This window comes from Pocillopora damicornis, chromosome 11 (genome assembly GCF_964200805.1).
Source record: "Pocillopora damicornis chromosome 11, jaPocDami1.2, whole genome shotgun sequence".
Lineage (NCBI taxonomy): Eukaryota > Metazoa > Cnidaria > Anthozoa > Scleractinia > Pocilloporidae > Pocillopora > Pocillopora damicornis.
Window position 1 is genome coordinate 15,495,729 of NC_142680.1, and position 17,385 is coordinate 15,513,113.

The 17,385-nt window shown below is 39.3% G+C and overlaps 3 protein-coding genes across 5 annotated transcripts in view; all 3 read left to right on the forward strand.

Moving 5' to 3' along the window:
• The window catches only part of LOC113679386 (uncharacterized), an 8,205-nt gene extending 5,861 nt beyond the window's left edge, over positions 1-2,344 (forward strand). The window contains exons 7-11 of the mRNA XM_089187404.1: positions 41-82; positions 442-512; positions 1,125-1,224; positions 1,635-1,680; positions 1,966-2,344. Of these exons, the coding sequence (XP_089043530.1) occupies positions 41-82; positions 442-512; positions 1,125-1,224; positions 1,635-1,680; positions 1,966-2,088 (382 nt within the window). The 3' untranslated portion in view covers positions 2,089-2,344. The remainder of the gene's footprint in view (positions 1-40; positions 83-441; positions 513-1,124; positions 1,225-1,634; positions 1,681-1,965) is intronic.
• A 569-nt stretch (positions 2,345-2,913) lies between these two features.
• LOC113679388 (methyltransferase-like protein 27) lies at positions 2,914-6,578 on the forward strand. The gene is made up of 4 exons (XM_089187418.1): positions 2,914-3,053; positions 4,960-5,088; positions 5,702-6,083; positions 6,201-6,578. The coding sequence occupies exons 2-4, from the start codon at positions 4,987-4,989 to the stop codon at positions 6,392-6,394; spliced, it is 678 nt and encodes a 225-aa protein (XP_089043544.1). The 5' UTR covers positions 2,914-3,053; positions 4,960-4,986; the 3' UTR covers positions 6,395-6,578.
• Positions 6,579-7,385: 807 nt separating this feature from the next.
• Positions 7,386-16,632, forward strand: LOC113679389 (gamma-aminobutyric acid receptor subunit delta). 3 transcript variants are annotated; one of them, XM_089187391.1, is made up of 8 exons: positions 7,386-7,475; positions 10,096-10,191; positions 11,214-11,320; positions 11,546-11,613; positions 12,445-12,736; positions 13,197-13,328; positions 14,755-15,110; positions 15,664-16,632. In XM_089187391.1, the coding sequence occupies exons 2-8, from the start codon at positions 10,121-10,123 to the stop codon at positions 15,946-15,948; spliced, it is 1,311 nt and encodes a 436-aa protein (XP_089043517.1). In that variant the 5' UTR covers positions 7,386-7,475; positions 10,096-10,120; the 3' UTR covers positions 15,949-16,632. The 3 variants fall into 3 exon arrangements, with proteins under 3 accessions (XP_089043517.1, XP_027052142.2, XP_089043518.1); XM_027196341.2 differs by lacking the exon at positions 7,386-7,475 and adding an exon at positions 8,458-8,596; XM_089187392.1 differs by lacking the exons at positions 7,386-7,475; positions 11,214-11,320 and adding an exon at positions 8,482-8,596.
• The last annotated feature ends 753 nt before the right edge of the window (positions 16,633-17,385 follow it).

A 17,385-nucleotide genomic window follows, 5' to 3' on the forward strand; every position in this document is an offset into this window, starting at 1 on the left:
GTAAACTATAATAACATGATATTTATTGTTATTTTTTAAGAAGTAACATTGTGAGAACAGATCCAAGCCCCTCTACACATGAGTAAGTACATGGATGAAGAACGTAATTTTTCACATCAATCCTTTAACTCCAAGATCTCATCAGAGATTCTTCTCATCATCTGCCACCCAATTCTTATGATTTTAGGTCAGAGAATTTGCTATCAAATCAACTAATCTCCTAATTGATATTTTTCTTCATTCTCATCATTTGTCTACTTGGTATCGTATTGATATTGTAAGGAGAAATTCTGTCTTCATTATTCATGGAAGTTGAAGGATAAATAACAATGTGTGTAACCATTTTTGGAATACACTGGAGATTTCATACCAAGATAAAATTTACAGATGTTTTTGCCTCTATTTTATTCTCACTTTAAGCTTCTTTCAATTATGTTTTAGCATTTTTGAGGGAATGCAGAGAGCAGATATTATTAGACAAGAGATTGAAGATCTTGAAAGGCTGTTACAAGGTAACCATTTACAGTGGAGGAGCAGGGAGTGTAGGGCATGGTTACCCTATTTTGCAATGCAATTGGTCCAAAAACAAGCACCAAATTTTTTTTTCACTGATCAGATGCAAACTTAAACCAAGTGTGGCTTTATCTCTTTTTATTCACACAGTTTGCTAGTTTCTACTTCGAATTCTCATTGGCTCGTTGAGATATTTACTTTCTTCTGATTGGCTCAATTGAAATGTGCTGTAATGGTAGGGGTTTCAATAATGGGGGAGGGGGGGATTGCGGGTGGTTTCCTGTAGCCAGGAGACCTTGAACTCCGTCTGTTAAGCGTTCAAGCGCTCTTTTTGATGCCCAGAATACTGGAAATTGCATTTCCCAGACTATATATATATTCTTTTTTTTTTTTTTTTTTTTGGGGGGGGGGGAGTTTATGAACCATTTCCCCCCCCCTTTCGAACAAGGAGCCTTACATCCTCTTCCTCAACCTTTTCTGTTACACTGTCGGCAGCCGCGTATCGAAAATGTTATTAAAACCCCAGAGTAATAAGTTGATATGTAACCAAAAGAAACTTGTTGACAAAAAATTATTTTTATCATTAATATTATTATTGCTTTTCATTTTAGGCATCGGAAACCCCAAGGGCTCTTCTATAGTAGTGCGATACCAGCATGATATAAATTACTTGAGAGACATGGCCAGAAACACAGTTGAAGGATATGATTTGTGAGTGAAAGTTATCATATCATACAAATTCTCGGGTTTTTTTTTTTCTATTTCAACATTCAATGACATTGATTACCACTTGCAAAATATAAATGACATTCATGTAAATGTAATTTTAAAAAATTGAATTTTAAACTCCTAACCCTTCAGTCATGTACCGTGTTAACTTAGCGTTTTGTGAGATAGCGTTTTTTTTTTTTTTCGTGTTTGACAGGGACACTTTTTTAGCAGTTGTGGATGATTTAAACGTTTGCTGGGAACAACTTTCTTCCAATTTATTTTCACGCAGCACAAAATTAAGGAAACCGATAATGTTTTCAACCGATGTTACTTGATGAGTAACAGCACACTGCGGTACTGACCACATTGTGTATATCTAAGATCTAGTTTGTTCTCCCTCGTCTTCACAGTTCCCAGGAGGCGCGAAGTCTTACCCCAGTAGCTGCCAGTTTTCAGGTAGGAAAAAATCTATCTCATAGGCATGACAATTAAGCTACATTGGGGAAGTGGGTAGGTAAATTTGCACCAGTAAATTAAATTTCCACTGTTGAATGTAAAAAGTATCCCCTGAACAGAGGTTTCCTGTCGATGAAGGTAACAGTATATCGGCCATATCTCCAGTTAGGACCAAAGTTTATTTGCCTTGAATGAAAAGGTCCCATTGTACAAAGGTTGGATTTAGAAAGCGCCGTTAAGTACCTCTCCTCAAAGTAGCTCCTCAACTTAAGTTCTTCTTTGCAGGAGGATCTTGTTAGGTATCCTGAGAAACACGACCAGATAGTGGCGACTATTAAAGAACGACGAGATCAATGTGTGAAGCAACTGGCTGACATAGAACATGAGATTATGAACAAGAGCTCATGATCTTCACAAGACAGAGGAGGGTTTAATCTGATGCCGAATCCTTATTTACGGTTTTTAGACACCCCCGATGCAAAAGAGGCCCCTGTTCCCTCGGAGGCAGGGTACTTCTTACAATAGACTTTGAGAGAGTGCTGCCCAATAGGCGGACAGTTTCAGTCCAGTATTACATGAGTGAGCTTTGTTTTAAGGTGTTAAACTTAGGACTGATTGCTTGTTAAAAAAAGAAAGTGTAGTAAACCGCGAGGTTAATGACAAATGCGTCCTATTTTTTTTTTCTTCCCTTTCCTGACGAAATATAATAGGGAACTGGAGAGAGGTGTGTGAAATTGAAGAGAACTATTTTTTCGTTAAGAGTAGCGTGCGAAAAAACGTCACTTTTCTTTGCTTTTTCTAGGCGGGCGAAGGTAAGTGCGAGATGATAATTTTCGCCCATAAGCAAGCCAAAATTAGACCACTCAGGGTGCTAAGGGTATTGTCCAGTAACGCAAATAATAACCAATAATTTTGTTATGGCGTACACCGCAGCTTAAAAGACACTAACAACGTAAACTGAAGGATTCGAGATCACTGCAACACCGCAGTGTGGGATTTTATGTATCTGAAAATCACATTAACCCTCTCAGAAGCGATCTTTACGTAGAAGAAGCCGAAATCAAATGCTTTATACAATCGAGTAGGGTCCGAAAGCTTATACAAGTTAAAACCATACGTTCATTGAACTTAGCTTATGTTTTTAGGAAACAGGAAATCGACTGCGGTAACTTTCGGCCGCAACTTTCGAATACTTTCCGAACCTCCGCCCGAAGTCCTTGTTTTGAATATTTAATGACGTCATACGTCACGTCCTTCTTTCGGTCTCGACCTATAGTCACGAGACGATACCTTAGCGTATTTCGGAAAAGTGTTGGGTTGCGTGGTTAACAAAGATAGTGGCCTTTCGTTGGACCAGTTTGGAAATAAGACGGGTAAACTATTTTTTTTTTTACTTTTGCTTTTGCTGAGGCAACCTGATATATTTCCATTTCGTAAATTATTTATTTCCGATTTGCATACCACAGCGTTTTGGTTCTAGTTACAGATTGAACTTAAATATTTGACCTCGCAAATTACAGCAAGCATCAAGCGCTACTGCTGCTGTAGCCAGTATGTATTACAGAATATAGTCGGCGAAAAAACAAGTCGACATGTAGCACCATGTAGCTACTATTCAGGAATATTCTTGAAACGAGAATTGTAGTTCGCTGCCATACACCGCTGTTGCGCAATGGTGTAACACTAAGGTACAAGGAACAAAAGATGCCCGCAATACAGGCTTCTCATTAGAGCGAGTAAACTTTGCAAGCTCGCGATTGTTTCTCCAGCCAGCTATGTTTGATTTTAGAGTTAGAGATGAAGGTAAAATTACGCATCAAAATTAATTTATACGTTTGCCCTCTGGCAGACATTTCAGTACCTGTAGAACAAAGACTTAGATTGTATTTTATTCTTCTGGTTATTTTCTCATACCGCGCACGCAAGAGTTAACTTTTACCATTGCCTCGTGCTCTAGACAGAAAAACGATAACGTTCTGGTCAATTTTTTCTTATTTTTTAACTTTTTCGAGAGAGATAGGTCCTTACTATAATTGAAACTAACAGGAAACGCCCGGAGTTGTTATAACCTGTCTTCAGTGCAGTGCGTGACCAAAACAACTTGTGACTGTCGGCTTTAGGCGTCACGCTCTACTTCTTGTCAAATACGGTGACAATTTGACTCATATATGAAATAAACTGGAAGAACCCAATGCACCAACTCAGAACGTGACATGGCCCCTTTAAAAAATATTTCACGCCTTCCCGTGGAATAACGTTAGCATCAGGCACACTCTTGTGAGCCGCCAGCGGATGATAAGGGAAATTAAACGGGAAAAATAATTATTTCATTTGACAAGAGAGAACTCTTTCCTAGTGCAGGAGCCAAATTTAATAGAAAGGGGGACTGGCGAACCTTAGAGCCCGCAGAAGGGCGAAGAGAAATGATATATCATTGCTAGGCCATACGCTTTGGCAAATAAAGAGGGTACCTGGAATCGACATTGAGTTTGTTAACTAACATTATGATGGCATGTTGAAGAGGTTCGCCTGGCAGCGTGAAAGTTTCGGATTATTTAAGAGTTTCACGGGAAAATTAAGTCATTGCAGGTCGGTCAGTCTTATGTTTGACCATTTTCTTTTTTGTGCGTGTTATAATTGTTATTCTCCATCTCCCTGTAAATATCATTACAATCATGATTTATTCCTTTGTGATTAATAGTATAGCCTGGTTAGTTTACCTTTTCCTTAAGGTATTGTGCTGCTGCATTAGATAAGGAATACGTTTCTACATAGTTTTCTAACCACATTTGAAGTCTTTCTTTTTTTTCCAGTGGTTTTATCTTATCTGGCGTAGCACAGGTTCTCTGTTTAGAAAACATAGTTTCATTGTCCACGTATAAAGACTGTACTGTATTCAAATGCGTATACGTAGACCTCCCCCGGCCCCCGTGGAAATGTTGCACAGAGACCCCTACATCTGCTGGTTTGAATTATTGGGAGGGTTTGGGGGGGGGGGTGCGTTCTTACTCATGAGAAAGATGAGACAAATTGGCTTAGTTCCCAGATGTCATCAGATGTAACTCCTTTTCATAATAATCCTTTCCACACATTATCCAACTAACATATGATAATACTTAAACTTAACAGGTAGAAGTTGTTATCTTGATCTTACACTAAAATCTCGTTATTAATTTACAAGGAAATGTCTCGTTGCTAGAGGGGAGAATTAACAATCAGATCTTGGGATTCAAGGGGTTACGAGGCTCTCGCATCTCATTATTTCTACCTTTTTTTTAGGTGCTGATTATAAGCTAGATCCTCATAATGAAACCCGTTACAAACAGAGGGATTGTTGAACTGAACCCATCATCTACCGAAGAGGAAGCAAAAAAACTTTATGATTCTTGGGCAGAAAATTATGAAGTGGTCAGTTGGGAAATTGCTACAAAAGCAGCGTGCGAGGATACCCTCGTCATTAGCGGTGCAGGACGCGCGTTTCTTCACCCGCGGGAAGATTTTAGACGAGTAGGGGCGAGGTTTTCCGGGGGGTTAGAGTGCTAAACCTTTTGCAGACTTCTCACCGGCTTGCGTAGCTCAAAGTTTCATACTTTTCCGTGGGCGAAGAAACGTTGACCCTATACATCAGTATGCATATTCTCCATACTGTTCTCTATACATTTCTTAAGGTGCTGAAAAGGAGAATTTGTTTAACAGTCAAGAGTTCTTTAGTTGTTGATCATTTCGCTTATTCTCATGACCTTTATGTTTGATTCAGGGGTGATATTGTAAGGAGAAATTAGATGCCAGTCACTCTTAGGGGTTAAAGGGTCAGAGAGGGTCTACTGTAACAGTTTTACCTTAGTTCTGAATTTTATTCTTACGATGTCGTCTCTCAGTTCAGGTGTGAACGAGCGTGGGATTAGGAAAATAATAGAATGCTCAAATATCAGGGCGCATGTGTCTCGCAGCATGTTTCCTCATATAAAAAGATGATGATATAAGTGTTTCTTTTCTTTTTTTATGCATTGATTTTATCCAGGATTTAGTTGAAAATCATGGCTATAAAGCACCACAATTGTGCGTGGAAGCTTTCAACAAAGCCATACAGTCTGAAGAGATCTTCCCTGGTGTAGACAAGAACATGAAGATCCTTGATGCTGGAGCTGGTACAGGTATGATTGGTGAGATGCTGGTTAAACAAGGCTATACAAATATTGATGCCCTAGATATTTCGCAGAATATGTTAAACGAAGCTAAAAAGAAGAATGTTTACAAGCGACTCATCTGTGCACCTTTGAGTGATGTTCGCATAGAGCAGATACAGACCGCTGAATATGATGTGACCCTGTGCGGAGGTACCATTGTTTATGGTCAAGCAAAGCCTGTGGCACTGGATGAGTGTATACGTCATGTAAGACCAGGTCAGTGCAGCGCAGTCCGTTTTGTTACTATGCCTACCCTAAAAAGTGCATTGGCGTGAAGTTTTCTCGCGGTAACGCAGTCACACAACATCTCAATTACTTTTTTTCACATTTAAGGTGGTCTGTTCATCTTCACTCTCCGAGCAGACTCGTTCGACCCAAAGTATGGTTACTGTACCAAGTTTGATGAGTTGGAGAAGGCGGGAAAATGGAGACTCGTGAACAGGGAACTGCGAGAGCTGTACACTGACCCACACGAAGAACGCTTCAGGGATTGTTACCTGATCACGTACAAAGTGATCCAAAACTGACTTCCAATGCATTAAAAATAGAGCTTGTTACCATAGTTGTCAAGCTCAGAAAATGATTGATTTGAAGGAGAAGTGTGCTCCAGAAACCATGTAATTTCCATTTCCTCTATTAGGCCGGTCATAGTCGATGAGATGTAATTTAGAAACATCGATAAGTTGATAAATAAAAACAATTATGCGAAAAGGTAGTCCTGAGGTAAATCTAAGCGTCCTGATTGGTTCTCTCTTGGTCCGTATTTTGCCATACAGACCTTTTCCCCGGAAACGGTCACAAGCCGGGTATTTTTGACCGCGAAAACCGGCTGATTAAAAAGCAAAAATAAGAAACAGGTTGGTCCCAGTGCCATATAATAAACTACACACTAACTCTGCTGGCTTGAGCCATACTGGGGAATATCGACCCTCGGTCGTTTTTGTAAGCCACGACCTCAGGCCAACATTCCTCAGTAAGGCCCTTTCGTAAGAAGTTATAATTTATATGTAACATTTGTGCCGTAGCGTATGCCAGTTCAGTTTTTTTTATCAGAAAAAGTAGCTCTGAACTTAAAATAACTGCAATGACCTAAATTTGTCGAGTGCCCGAAACGAACTAATTATAATAAACATATTATATGAAGAAAAACCGACCGAGGGAAATCAAAAATAGTAAATAATTCTCATGATCTTTTGTTTTTGCGTGAGGTTTTCATGAAAACAGCTGTTTAGTTCAGTATTTAGCAAACTTATCATTTTTCGTCATCCAAAATTTTAAAAACTTTTTTTTTTTTTATCGTGTAGAGTTTCTGACAAGCATTCACTTAGTGTCAGAAAGAAGTAAGGGACGTGACTTGTGACGGAAAAAAAAATTGATCACCAGTTAAAGGTGATAAAATGTCGATAATACTTATCGTATTTACAGTTCCATTTTATGATAAGAATGTCGAAACGCTGAGGTTCCTGAAATCAGCCAGTGACTGCAAGTACTACCAGTGAGTATTGCTGAAATGTTCACGGTCTAAAATATCCTCATCGGCTGCTAGAAAATCCACATTCCCTTGGAAATAGTCACCGTTCAATTTGTCAAGAAGTGAACTTCAAAGAGGTATGTTAGGACATGTTGTGTCACAATGGTAGCTATAGAAACAGTGATGAAATACGCTTACGGAGGGACTCGCCTAAAGCAAGCGCAATGTTATTATTTCTCACCTGTAAATCGGCGGTTTATCGAAAGTGCTTCGAAAAAGACTGGTTCATCCAGTAATTACTTGCTAACATTGATTCATAACTGACAACCTTATTGGGAAAGTACCTCGCGTTAATATTAGACTTGAAGTTTCTTCTTGAACATTTATTTCACTGGACAAGAATGAGATTATAATAATTATTGTTAATTATCAGTTTTGCAAATTTGGCCAAATATTATGCTTTTTTTCCAAATGTTATTGTTATTACTTCTCTTCAATGCAAATTAAAACTTCGGATATTTTTCGGTTTTCGGTTCCATTTTTAAAAACTTAGAAACATTGACTCAGCTCAATAAAACCTTGAACGCAGACCAGGATACATTATTCAACAAGGGAAGTTCGACGCTATTTGAGGAAAATTGCAACCGGCAACTAAATAATTAAACATTCTCCATAGGACTCAATTAAAAGTATTTAAACTCGCCAGAGGATGGTGAAAGATAAGTGCGATGTTGTTTAGAACAAATAAATCATGAAAAAGTCCATTTTGCACCTTCAAAGAATCTAAAAAAACGAACACTTTGTGATAACGTATGTGCAAAAAATGTGTTTTTTGTTGATAAAGCTTTGTCGTGTTCAGAACAGAAGACGCAATCTTAAAGTTAATAACATGTTTACATTCCACCTCCTAGAAGGTTAAATTGCTTGGGTAAATCTTATGCTTGTCAGTATTACTCAGTGTTTATGTTATTCTTCAGTAAATTTAAGCCATTTTTTTACTTGATAAAAACTTCAGTGCACTGTACAATGTTAAAGAAACACGGCGTTTTATTTGAACAAACGTCTCTATTAATGTTGTCGCCTGGTCTGTAATTTGATGTATTGTGATAAGCCGTTTGGGTTTTTGTTATCCAGCTTTGAATACGCGATGAGTAGCACTTGAAACCAGCTGCACTGGTACGTAGAGCTTATTTTTTACGTATTTACCGGTGAATAACCTCTAACACGGATTTCGATCACAACCAGCTGTGAAAAATAGGTAGGTACCGTAACTTAGTTGTGATATCCAACCTCAGATTCTACAAAAAATGATCTTTATTGAAAGGAAAAACAGAACAAATGTTTGCATCCTTTGCATTTTGATATTTCCAATTCAAACCCGCTTTCGCTTATCAAATTCAGCGATAGCATCATAAAAAAAGTACAGTGACTTCTTAAAGTCAAATATTTTTATGTGAATTTTTCAGAGGTTGTACATAAGTCAATTGCATGCGAAAGAAGCATTTTCATGAAAATCCACACAATAACTGATGCGTTTCAAGGATTCTAGATTGAGTATTCTCTCTGAAATGAAAAGAAGATGGAAATTACAAAGAGACAAACAAATTTTGAGGGTAGATGTCCGTACAGCGCCATTCTTCATTATGCTTACAGTTGTTTGATAAAGAGAGCACTGACTAGATTGCCCAGGGGAAATATTTCTAGTTTTAATCCGCGGTCTTTAAAGTCTTATAGTGTGGAGAGATTGCTTTGAAAGGGAGAGGTAAAACTTGTTTCTGAATTGTCAAAAGCAAGCACTTCTGAAATTCCATTGTCAGGGGATTGGTGATTTTGCAAAATAATTTTACGTTTCAACGCACAGTATCGTCATTTCAACAATTTTATGAACAAAATCCGAATGCTAATTGAGAAGCCCTATTTGTTTATAGGCTCAAATTTTGTTCGTTTTAACATAAATGTTGCATTTTCAATTTCCGAAATCTTACCGGCAAGGTTCTGTCAATATCCAAAGTTGAACTGCAAGTCAAAAAGCAGGTTTTCATTTGGATTATTCACTCAAATTTATACTTTCGAGGAGAAAGATACCGTTTTGAATGTTACCTAGAAATTTATACAATTGATTTAGAAATAAGCATCTATATATGAATTTTAACTCCGAATTTATTTCATGCTACTACAAAGTAATAGTTAGTCCCCATGAAAACATGAAACATGAAAAAAAAACAAGTTTCTACCTTGAGAGATACGCAGTTTACAATTTTTTTCAATGAAATGCGATACATAGACGTCAGAGGAAATGACCGGGTTATCAATCGGCCATTACATAATTATTCATTATTCACTCTATAATCTTTTGTTTTGAATTATTTTTCCACCTGATAACCCTATACATCAGTATGCACATTCTCCATACTGTTCTTCATAGATTTCCTAACGTACTGGCAAGGAGAATTTGTTCATCAATCAAAAGCTTCTTTAGCTGGTGATCGTTTCCTTTATTCTTGAGACCTAAATGTTTGATTCAGGGATGATATTGTAAGGAGAAATGAGACAGCAGTCACTGTTATAGTTTGAAGAATTAAATTAGAGAAATAAATTTTTTCTCACTTAGCGGCTCATAACTTTTTAGAGAATGGCTTGGTAATATGAGTGTTCTGTCCTCAGCAATTTCTTCATTTTACATCAAATGTAAATTAATATTTTGTCGAGAAAGTTAATTTGGTTTTGATTTCCTCCATTATCTTTTCTTCTCTACAGTTTTAACACTACCAACATATTTACGATGGCATTACTACGATTGATGTCAACATGGCTTCTTTCATTACTTCTGCTTCCAATGAAAGCATCACTGAGGTAAGAATCCTTTAGAGTTGATAATGGAATCAGTGGCCAGTCCACTTAGCAGTACATGCGCAAGATTATATAGATTAGGGTTCTCAGACATCGCTCGAGGGTTATACTTAGTCAAATAGGTAAAAAGTCATGCGAAATTTTTTTAGTATTCGAATGAAAGTTCTGGAAATCGCTTTTTAACACAGAAAGTAAGGACGAGGATGAATAATTAATAATTTTTTACCGAAGTGAAGGTGAATGGTAGTGGATACTCACTGAGCCGCGAAGCATAATTGTGCAACTCGGCCAACGATTTGTTTCCAAAATGGCAGCATCCATTGCCGATGCATTTAGGATAATTTTGGACCGGTTGAGTAGCTATTTTGAGTCTCAAAACAGGGTTATGTAATTGCTTTATCAATTTACTTTTCAATTAGGGAAAAAATAAAGCATGCTTTCTGAAGTATAATATCCTTTTATCATTTCATTCTCAAGATATCTGAGAGTGACTCGCACTTAATTTCTCCATTAAACATCACTGCTGAATCACGCATTAAGGTCAAGAGAATAAATGAAAGGATAGCCAACTTATGAGGCTATTGATGGATAAACAAATTCTCCTTGTCGGTTTCCTAGGAAATGTATAGAAAAGAATAGAGAAAATGTATCCTGATGCCAGAGTGTAAATGATTAATGTGGATGTCCACAATGAGAGCTAACAAACTGCCATGAGCGCGTGAGAATACGCGGGGAACCAAGTTGCGTTTGATTTTAGTCTGCATTTGATTGGTCAAGGGAATGATAAAATTATCCAGACAAATCACAGAACACGTTGAAGAAAAACCAATGCAATCCCGGATTAATTATTGTAGACTCTCATTTCATTTGTTTTAGGGTTGCCTAGGATTAGGTATGTGAAAGGTTGAAAGATCGGCGCGCATTTTTCAGATCAATCACGGAACGCGTTGAAGCAAACCCAATGCAATTCGGGATTCATTGCCTTCATGTACACATCTTTAACTTGTTGTATTATCTTTTGTCAGTGAGAACCCTTCTATCCTTCGGAGTGAGGCAGCCAACGCTTCAGCCATCCTCAACAGACTACTAAGGAAAAAATGTTACGACAAAAAGACCCGGCCCAACGTGACTGGTACACTAATAATAACTCGCAATTCAATTCTTCTTTCCCAGGGCTGACAGACAGTTGTGTGTAAATTAGACTAGTGAGGGGTATTGGGTAGCACATCAAGTGTTCAACCTGTTTTGAACCTGCTTTGATTCTGGTTGAGAAAGATTAGGAAAGAAGAGGCTCTCTTCACTATATAGATAAACAGAAACTGAACGAATCGCAACTCTAGATGACCATCTCTTGCAGGTCCACCAGAGATAGTAAACGTGAGTATGGCGATCAAGGCATTCAGTGAAATCAAAGAATCCAACATGGTGAGTAACAAATAAGAGTAAAGCTTATTTCCGATAAGAGAATTGAATTTTTTTTTCAGGGAAGAAACTGGTCGATGTATTAGGAGGGTTGAATAAACACGGTATAAAGTGGTCAGAAAACGGATGCCCCATCATTTTTCATCACCTGGAGGAGGGGGGGGAAAGGTGGATGGGGGGGAAAGGATCGCGTAGTTTCAGGGGGGACGGATGGGGGATCAATTGGCACTATTAGAGGGGGACCATGGAAATTGACGGGCAATGAGTGGGGGGGGGGGGGGAGGTCGTTAGAATACTAAGGAGCCTTACGATGGGAATCAGGAAAATTTTATTGTGAAACAACCAAAATCTTCGAATTCCCCTTCCCCCGCTTCCTCGGCAATAAATAATGACCAGTCCGTAATTCAGTGGAAATCGAGCTTGGTTCGAGTCAGCACGAAGCTCCAGTTCGCGAGAGATTATATTATCTGGTGTCGATTGTAAGTTTAGCTTACGAGCCTGACCTTCATTGACCTAAAGTGAGTAGGAATATTTCTACTACTCCTTGGTGGGATACTCGTATAACACGATCCCCCGCCCCAACAACCTCCCCCCTCCCCTTCCCCGCTTAAATATCTTGAGAAAGGTTTCCTTCAAAATTTATACTTTGGGTGGAGGGAGAGTGATGTACCTTGCCCAATGAGACAATACGATGGTGCGGCCTGGCCTCGAACTCAAACCTTTGAACCAGGTGTCTATGGCACTTTTCACTAGGCCACCTCTTCACGCGAAAAACATGTTGCGGATTATGAAGTCTCAATTATTCACGATAACCATCTTCTCAATTTTTTTTAGGAATTTCAAGTGTACGTATATTTCCGCCAACAGTGGTTCGACAAAAGGCTTGCTCATAAACATGAAGCCACACTAGCACTCGGAGGGACAGACGTTGAACGCATTTGGCTACCAGACACTTATATAACAAACGCTAACGACTACGAAGTTTTTCCGTCCAATCAGCTGGTCTTAATTGACTCTGAGGGCAAAATTTATTACTTTGCCTATGTGAGGATAGCTGGGGCATGTCAAATGAATCTTGTCAAATTTCCAATGGATGTGCAGCGCTGCCATCTGACTTTGGAAAGTTGTAAGTAAAGGCTGATTTTATTGTAATCTGCATGAAGAATCTTGTCACAGCTCTTTATCTGCTTCGCGCATTTCTTATCTGGATTCTCCTCACAGCACCCCCCCCCCCGCCCTGCTGCCCTCATTCCCCTTCATGGACGCTGAGTCGAGAAGCCCAGGTACAAGACCTAGCCAAGTCATTGTGTTGTGTTTTGCCTCTCTCTACCCAAGAGTATGGATGAGAACTGGCGAATTATCAGGAAAATCTGATGAAATGCAGGGGGGAGGGGAACCTTGCAATGGACTAGCATCCCATCGGGGGTGGGGGGGGGAGTATTATTACTCCTCGTCGCTTCTTGCTATGAATAATGTGGTAAGTCAAGCCGCATGGGTCACACGGCTCGGGTACAGGTTGCGTTTTACCAAGTTTGGCACGCGCAATAAATAATGAGATACTTTTCATTCGCTTTATTTCTTCTCAGTTCGACATACCATTGAAGAGATGGACTTTAAGTGGAAGGAAAAGGAACCTATCGCTCTGTTCAGTGAAGAGTTAGCTGAATTTGATGTGGTTAAACACGAAGTGAAGACTAAAAAAGCTAATTACATTTCAGGTTTGGCTTCTTCGCTTCTCTTGTAAGAGAGAATTCGCGTCACTGCGTAAACATAAACTTCAGTATTTGCTGTTTAGGAAAGGTCTTGAAGGTATCAGCGAAGTTTGTGCAAAAATGACCATGCTGTTGAAGTTTTCCTACGTTTTATATTTCATTTTACAATTTTCCTCTTCCTCTCCCCCCTCGGTACTTCGGTACTTCATTTTCTATTCACGCGTGGCGCACGTGATTTTACCATACTTGCCAATCACGTCAAAGAATTCTAACTTTGGCTTGAGAAACTGACGTAGACACCTTCGCACACTTTTGTTGTTTGTTTTACGGAGTTATTTTGAGTTGTTGTTTAACTTCCTTTCACACAAATTTGTTACCCTTTAGTCTCGTACCCAGATCCTAACGTGTGACCGTAACTAAAATGTACAATCGCTTGGCCATGGAAGGTCTGGGTACGAGATTAGTTACCCCTTTGAGGTTTTGGAGATTTTACTTAAGCCAAATGTTGTGGTTAATTTGTCCACGGAGTTTGGACTTTAGCCCTTTTTGTCGTAAAAGACTTGTTTACACATGCAAAGGTAGGTATTTCCAGTTTTCTCGGCATGATGCACTGCGGGGGAATCGGGATGCACGGTTGCGCAAGTGGTATATGCAACCATATACTGCTCCACCTGTTAGCCCTTCTGAGTTCCAGCATCTGCGTGATATCTGTCGGTTATTCAGTGCGTGAATTTGAGTCAGCAAGGGAGAGCTTGTGTGCATTCTCGAGAGTGTTAACGAAATTGGTATCATTGCTCGTGTTTCTGGTGATTTTGTCGGTTTACTAGCGTAATAACCCAATTGGGGTGTTGGGAGGAAACAGATGACGTCTGTAAATCACGTGCCTTTGTGGTCTATTGCTTTTATAAAATAAACTTAATGTTTCAATTTTTTAATGGACCTATAAAAGAAAGGTTTTTGTCTCAACAGGGTGTTCAAATTATCTCAGTTATTTTATGATTATGCAGTAAATCGTTGTCTCTATCGGTTTACCGGCGTAATAAGGCACGCGAAATGTCTTTACCAAATGACTTCGTAATCTTGACGACCTATTTAGAAATAACACTGAAGTCAGTCACTCAAAGGCGTTTCAAACTCAACCATTTCTTAAACTTAGCGACATCATGAACTTAACGACGCCAATTCATCAGCGCTTTCCCTGCTTTTTTCCTTCTTATCTAATAATTGACTATTTATAGCCTTGAATGGTTTTGGTGACTGCCGGGGCTGGCCCAGTAAGGAGTTCCTGAACTCTTCTGCGGGTCTCCCTTGACAAAAGATGTTATTTCATATTCATATGTTTGTATTTACAGGCTTAATTACCGTGAATTGGGATAAATAAATAAATAAACATAAATAGCTCCTTAACCACCTCATTAAACTTTTCTTTTAGGGGTTTACCAAAACTTGATTGTGACGTTCACATTCCATCGTCGCATGGGTTTTTACTTCATTCAGTTCTACATCCCATGCATTGTGATGGTTTCTCTAAGCTGGATCTCGTTCTGGATGGATCGATATTACATCGGGGAACGGCTCTCTCTCGGGATCACGACCATTCTTACGATCGTTTTCCTATTAGGTTCGAGTAACTCGACCATGCCCCGAGTCAGTTACGCGAAAGCGATCGACTGGTATCTCCTTGGTTCATTCATCTTTGTGTTCTCTACGCTGGTCACAGATTTACTTGTATATAGGTTCCGATCTAAAGAAGAACAAAGGAAAATGGACGCTGGCAAAGAAGCAAAGGTAGGTCGTGAGTAGAAGAATATTCTTCCTACCCGACAAGTCTGGCCAACTGTTATACTTTAAGGCGTTAGATAACTGAGCCCCGTAAAAGCAAAAAAACCCTGCAGAACAAGGTAGGGTTCCCTTTTTTCTTTTTTGCTTCATTCTTTCGTTTCTTCCTTCCTTCCTTCCTCCAATCAACCTTCTCATTCGCTCCTTCCTCCTTCCAATCACCCTTCTCCTTCCTTCCTTCCTTCCTTCCTCCAATACCCCTTCTCCTTCCTTCCTTTCCACCCTATCACCCACACACACCGCACACTCCAACTCTCGCTCTATATTTCCTTTCCTTCCGTCTTTGACGTAACATATCAACTTTATTTCAGTGCCAATGCGTTTAGCTATAGTATTAGCTAGCAAGAAACATTAACTAAACTAAAGTAAAATTCTAAAACTTAATCTCCTTACCACTCCGTGAGTCTGCTTTAAGCCAATCTAAACAACAGAGTGGTAACAATTACAAACAACGTTTCTAAAGCAAACCGAGTGCACTGATATTCAATTTATCTTCTTTAAGCCTCAGAACAACAAAATAGTGTTCCAATGTAAACATGGTTGCCAACCAAACTTCGTCGCAGATGCTAATGGACACATTCATCTGGTGAGCCAGTCAGAGAATTCGAACCGCGTGGAACAAAAAGCCCAATGTACCGAAGGGCTGAGAACGTGTTGTGTTGCATGCTACCAGCCTAGGGACACGAAAACCGACCTCAGCGTTGTGACCAACAAGTGCTGTCGGTATATGTTTCCTATATCGTTTGCTGTTTTCAACTTGGTGTACTGGTTGGCTTTTAGTACTTGAAAAATAAAGTCAATTTGGTGTCCCCTGGGAGGAAGAAGTGCAGAACTTGAGGTCAGCTGAACATCGTTGAGATATTTTAACCTATGAGGCAGAAAATCAATCAACGTTAGACATAACTCGGAAAGCAGACGGTCTGCGAATATACTGCGCTCTGAAAAGCACTCCTACACATGTAGTTTTCGAAATATATTTTGAACTCGTAACGCGTGGAACTCCACAATCTATACTGTTAAGTGTAAAATTAATGAATTTCAGTTGTAAACTGGCATGGAATGTGATGAATTATACAAACTGATCAATGATCCTGCTTCTCTGATGTCCACTGCTCAGTTTAGCACTTCCTAGCAGCACGACAAGTTAAAAGAGATTGCGTTCGTGGGTATCCACTGCAAGTCACATCGGCGAACGTTTTCGTAATGACTGAAAACACCGTTCACTGCATATAGTGGAACGATGTATCATCAGACTAATGATAATTAGTGACATGGATACTGTTTACAAGGAGGTTCATGCGTTTATTCACTCTCCCCGCTTGTTAGTATATAAATATACCCGCTAATGCTTATGTATTTTGGACTTGTTCATTGAAAAAGCCTTGGTAGGTAGTTAAGGTTTTCTAATGGGTAATTAAGTGAAGGATAGCAAATTGTAATGTTATTAATAAACAATCAGTGTTTAAAAAAATTTTCAGTGGAGTGTCCTTGGTAATCCGGGATTCCATTTGTTTTGCTCCACTTCGCTCAGTGATTGGTCCAGACTCGCGCCACTTCTCAACTAATGAGAAGCAAAAATGAAACCAAACACGCCTTAGTCGCCCACGTTTACCAGCGCCGCAGGCAGTTTGCGTAGTTTTTAACTTGAGTTTTCAATGGCTTTTTAAAGGTATACTCGCGCTTTAAGCAGTTTCGTTAATTGTTTTGAAGGTATTTTCTCTGTCTTCTGATTACCCATTGCAATTGTGTATGTTTTGGTTGTACGACACCCAATCGAAAAGCACTTTATAGTCTAAAGTTGAGGTGACATAAACATTTGCATTAAAAGATCTAGTGATATTACACAAAATTACTTATCATTTTTTGATTCGTTAGTATATTCATGTTATTAAATGCATGGCGACATTCGCGCTACCGAAGGGCTAGCGCTCAAACGTCACATGCACGCCGCACGAAGTATTTCAATTATGCGAACGTCACCGTGTTTTCGCATGTTTTCCACTTCCTACTCTGTTGGCAACCACTGATCCCTCTTTCGTGCCAATTGAAAACCATGTGAAAAAAGTACTTCCCCCCTCCCCTCCCCGGCGATAAAGAATGAATGATCGTAATATTTATGGATCCCTTCATCTTGAAGGTAAGGCTTCTCTTAAGCTCGATTTCCGCCGCTCACTGATGTCCGGTCTTTGCTCCTCCCCGAGAAGAGTGGGTTCGGAACGCTGGC

Coding starts and splice junctions, on each gene's coding strand:
- LOC113679388 (XM_089187418.1), top strand. CDS start 4,987: ATGAAACCCGTTACAAACAGAGGGATTGTTGAACTGAACCCATCATCT. Junction 5,089..5,701: donor GGGCAGAAAATTATGAAGTG/GTCAGTTGGGAA, acceptor GATTTTATCCAG/GATTTAGTTGAAAATCATGG. Junction 6,084..6,200: donor TATACGTCATGTAAGACCAG/GTCAGTGCAGCG, acceptor TTCACATTTAAG/GTGGTCTGTTCATCTTCACT.
- LOC113679389 (XM_089187391.1), top strand. CDS start 10,121: ATGGCATTACTACGATTGATGTCAACATGGCTTCTTTCATTACTTCTG. Junction 11,321..11,545: donor GACCCGGCCCAACGTGACTG/GTACACTAATAA, acceptor CATCTCTTGCAG/GTCCACCAGAGATAGTAAAC. Junction 15,111..15,663: donor ACGCTGGCAAAGAAGCAAAG/GTAGGTCGTGAG, acceptor ATCTTCTTTAAG/CCTCAGAACAACAAAATAGT.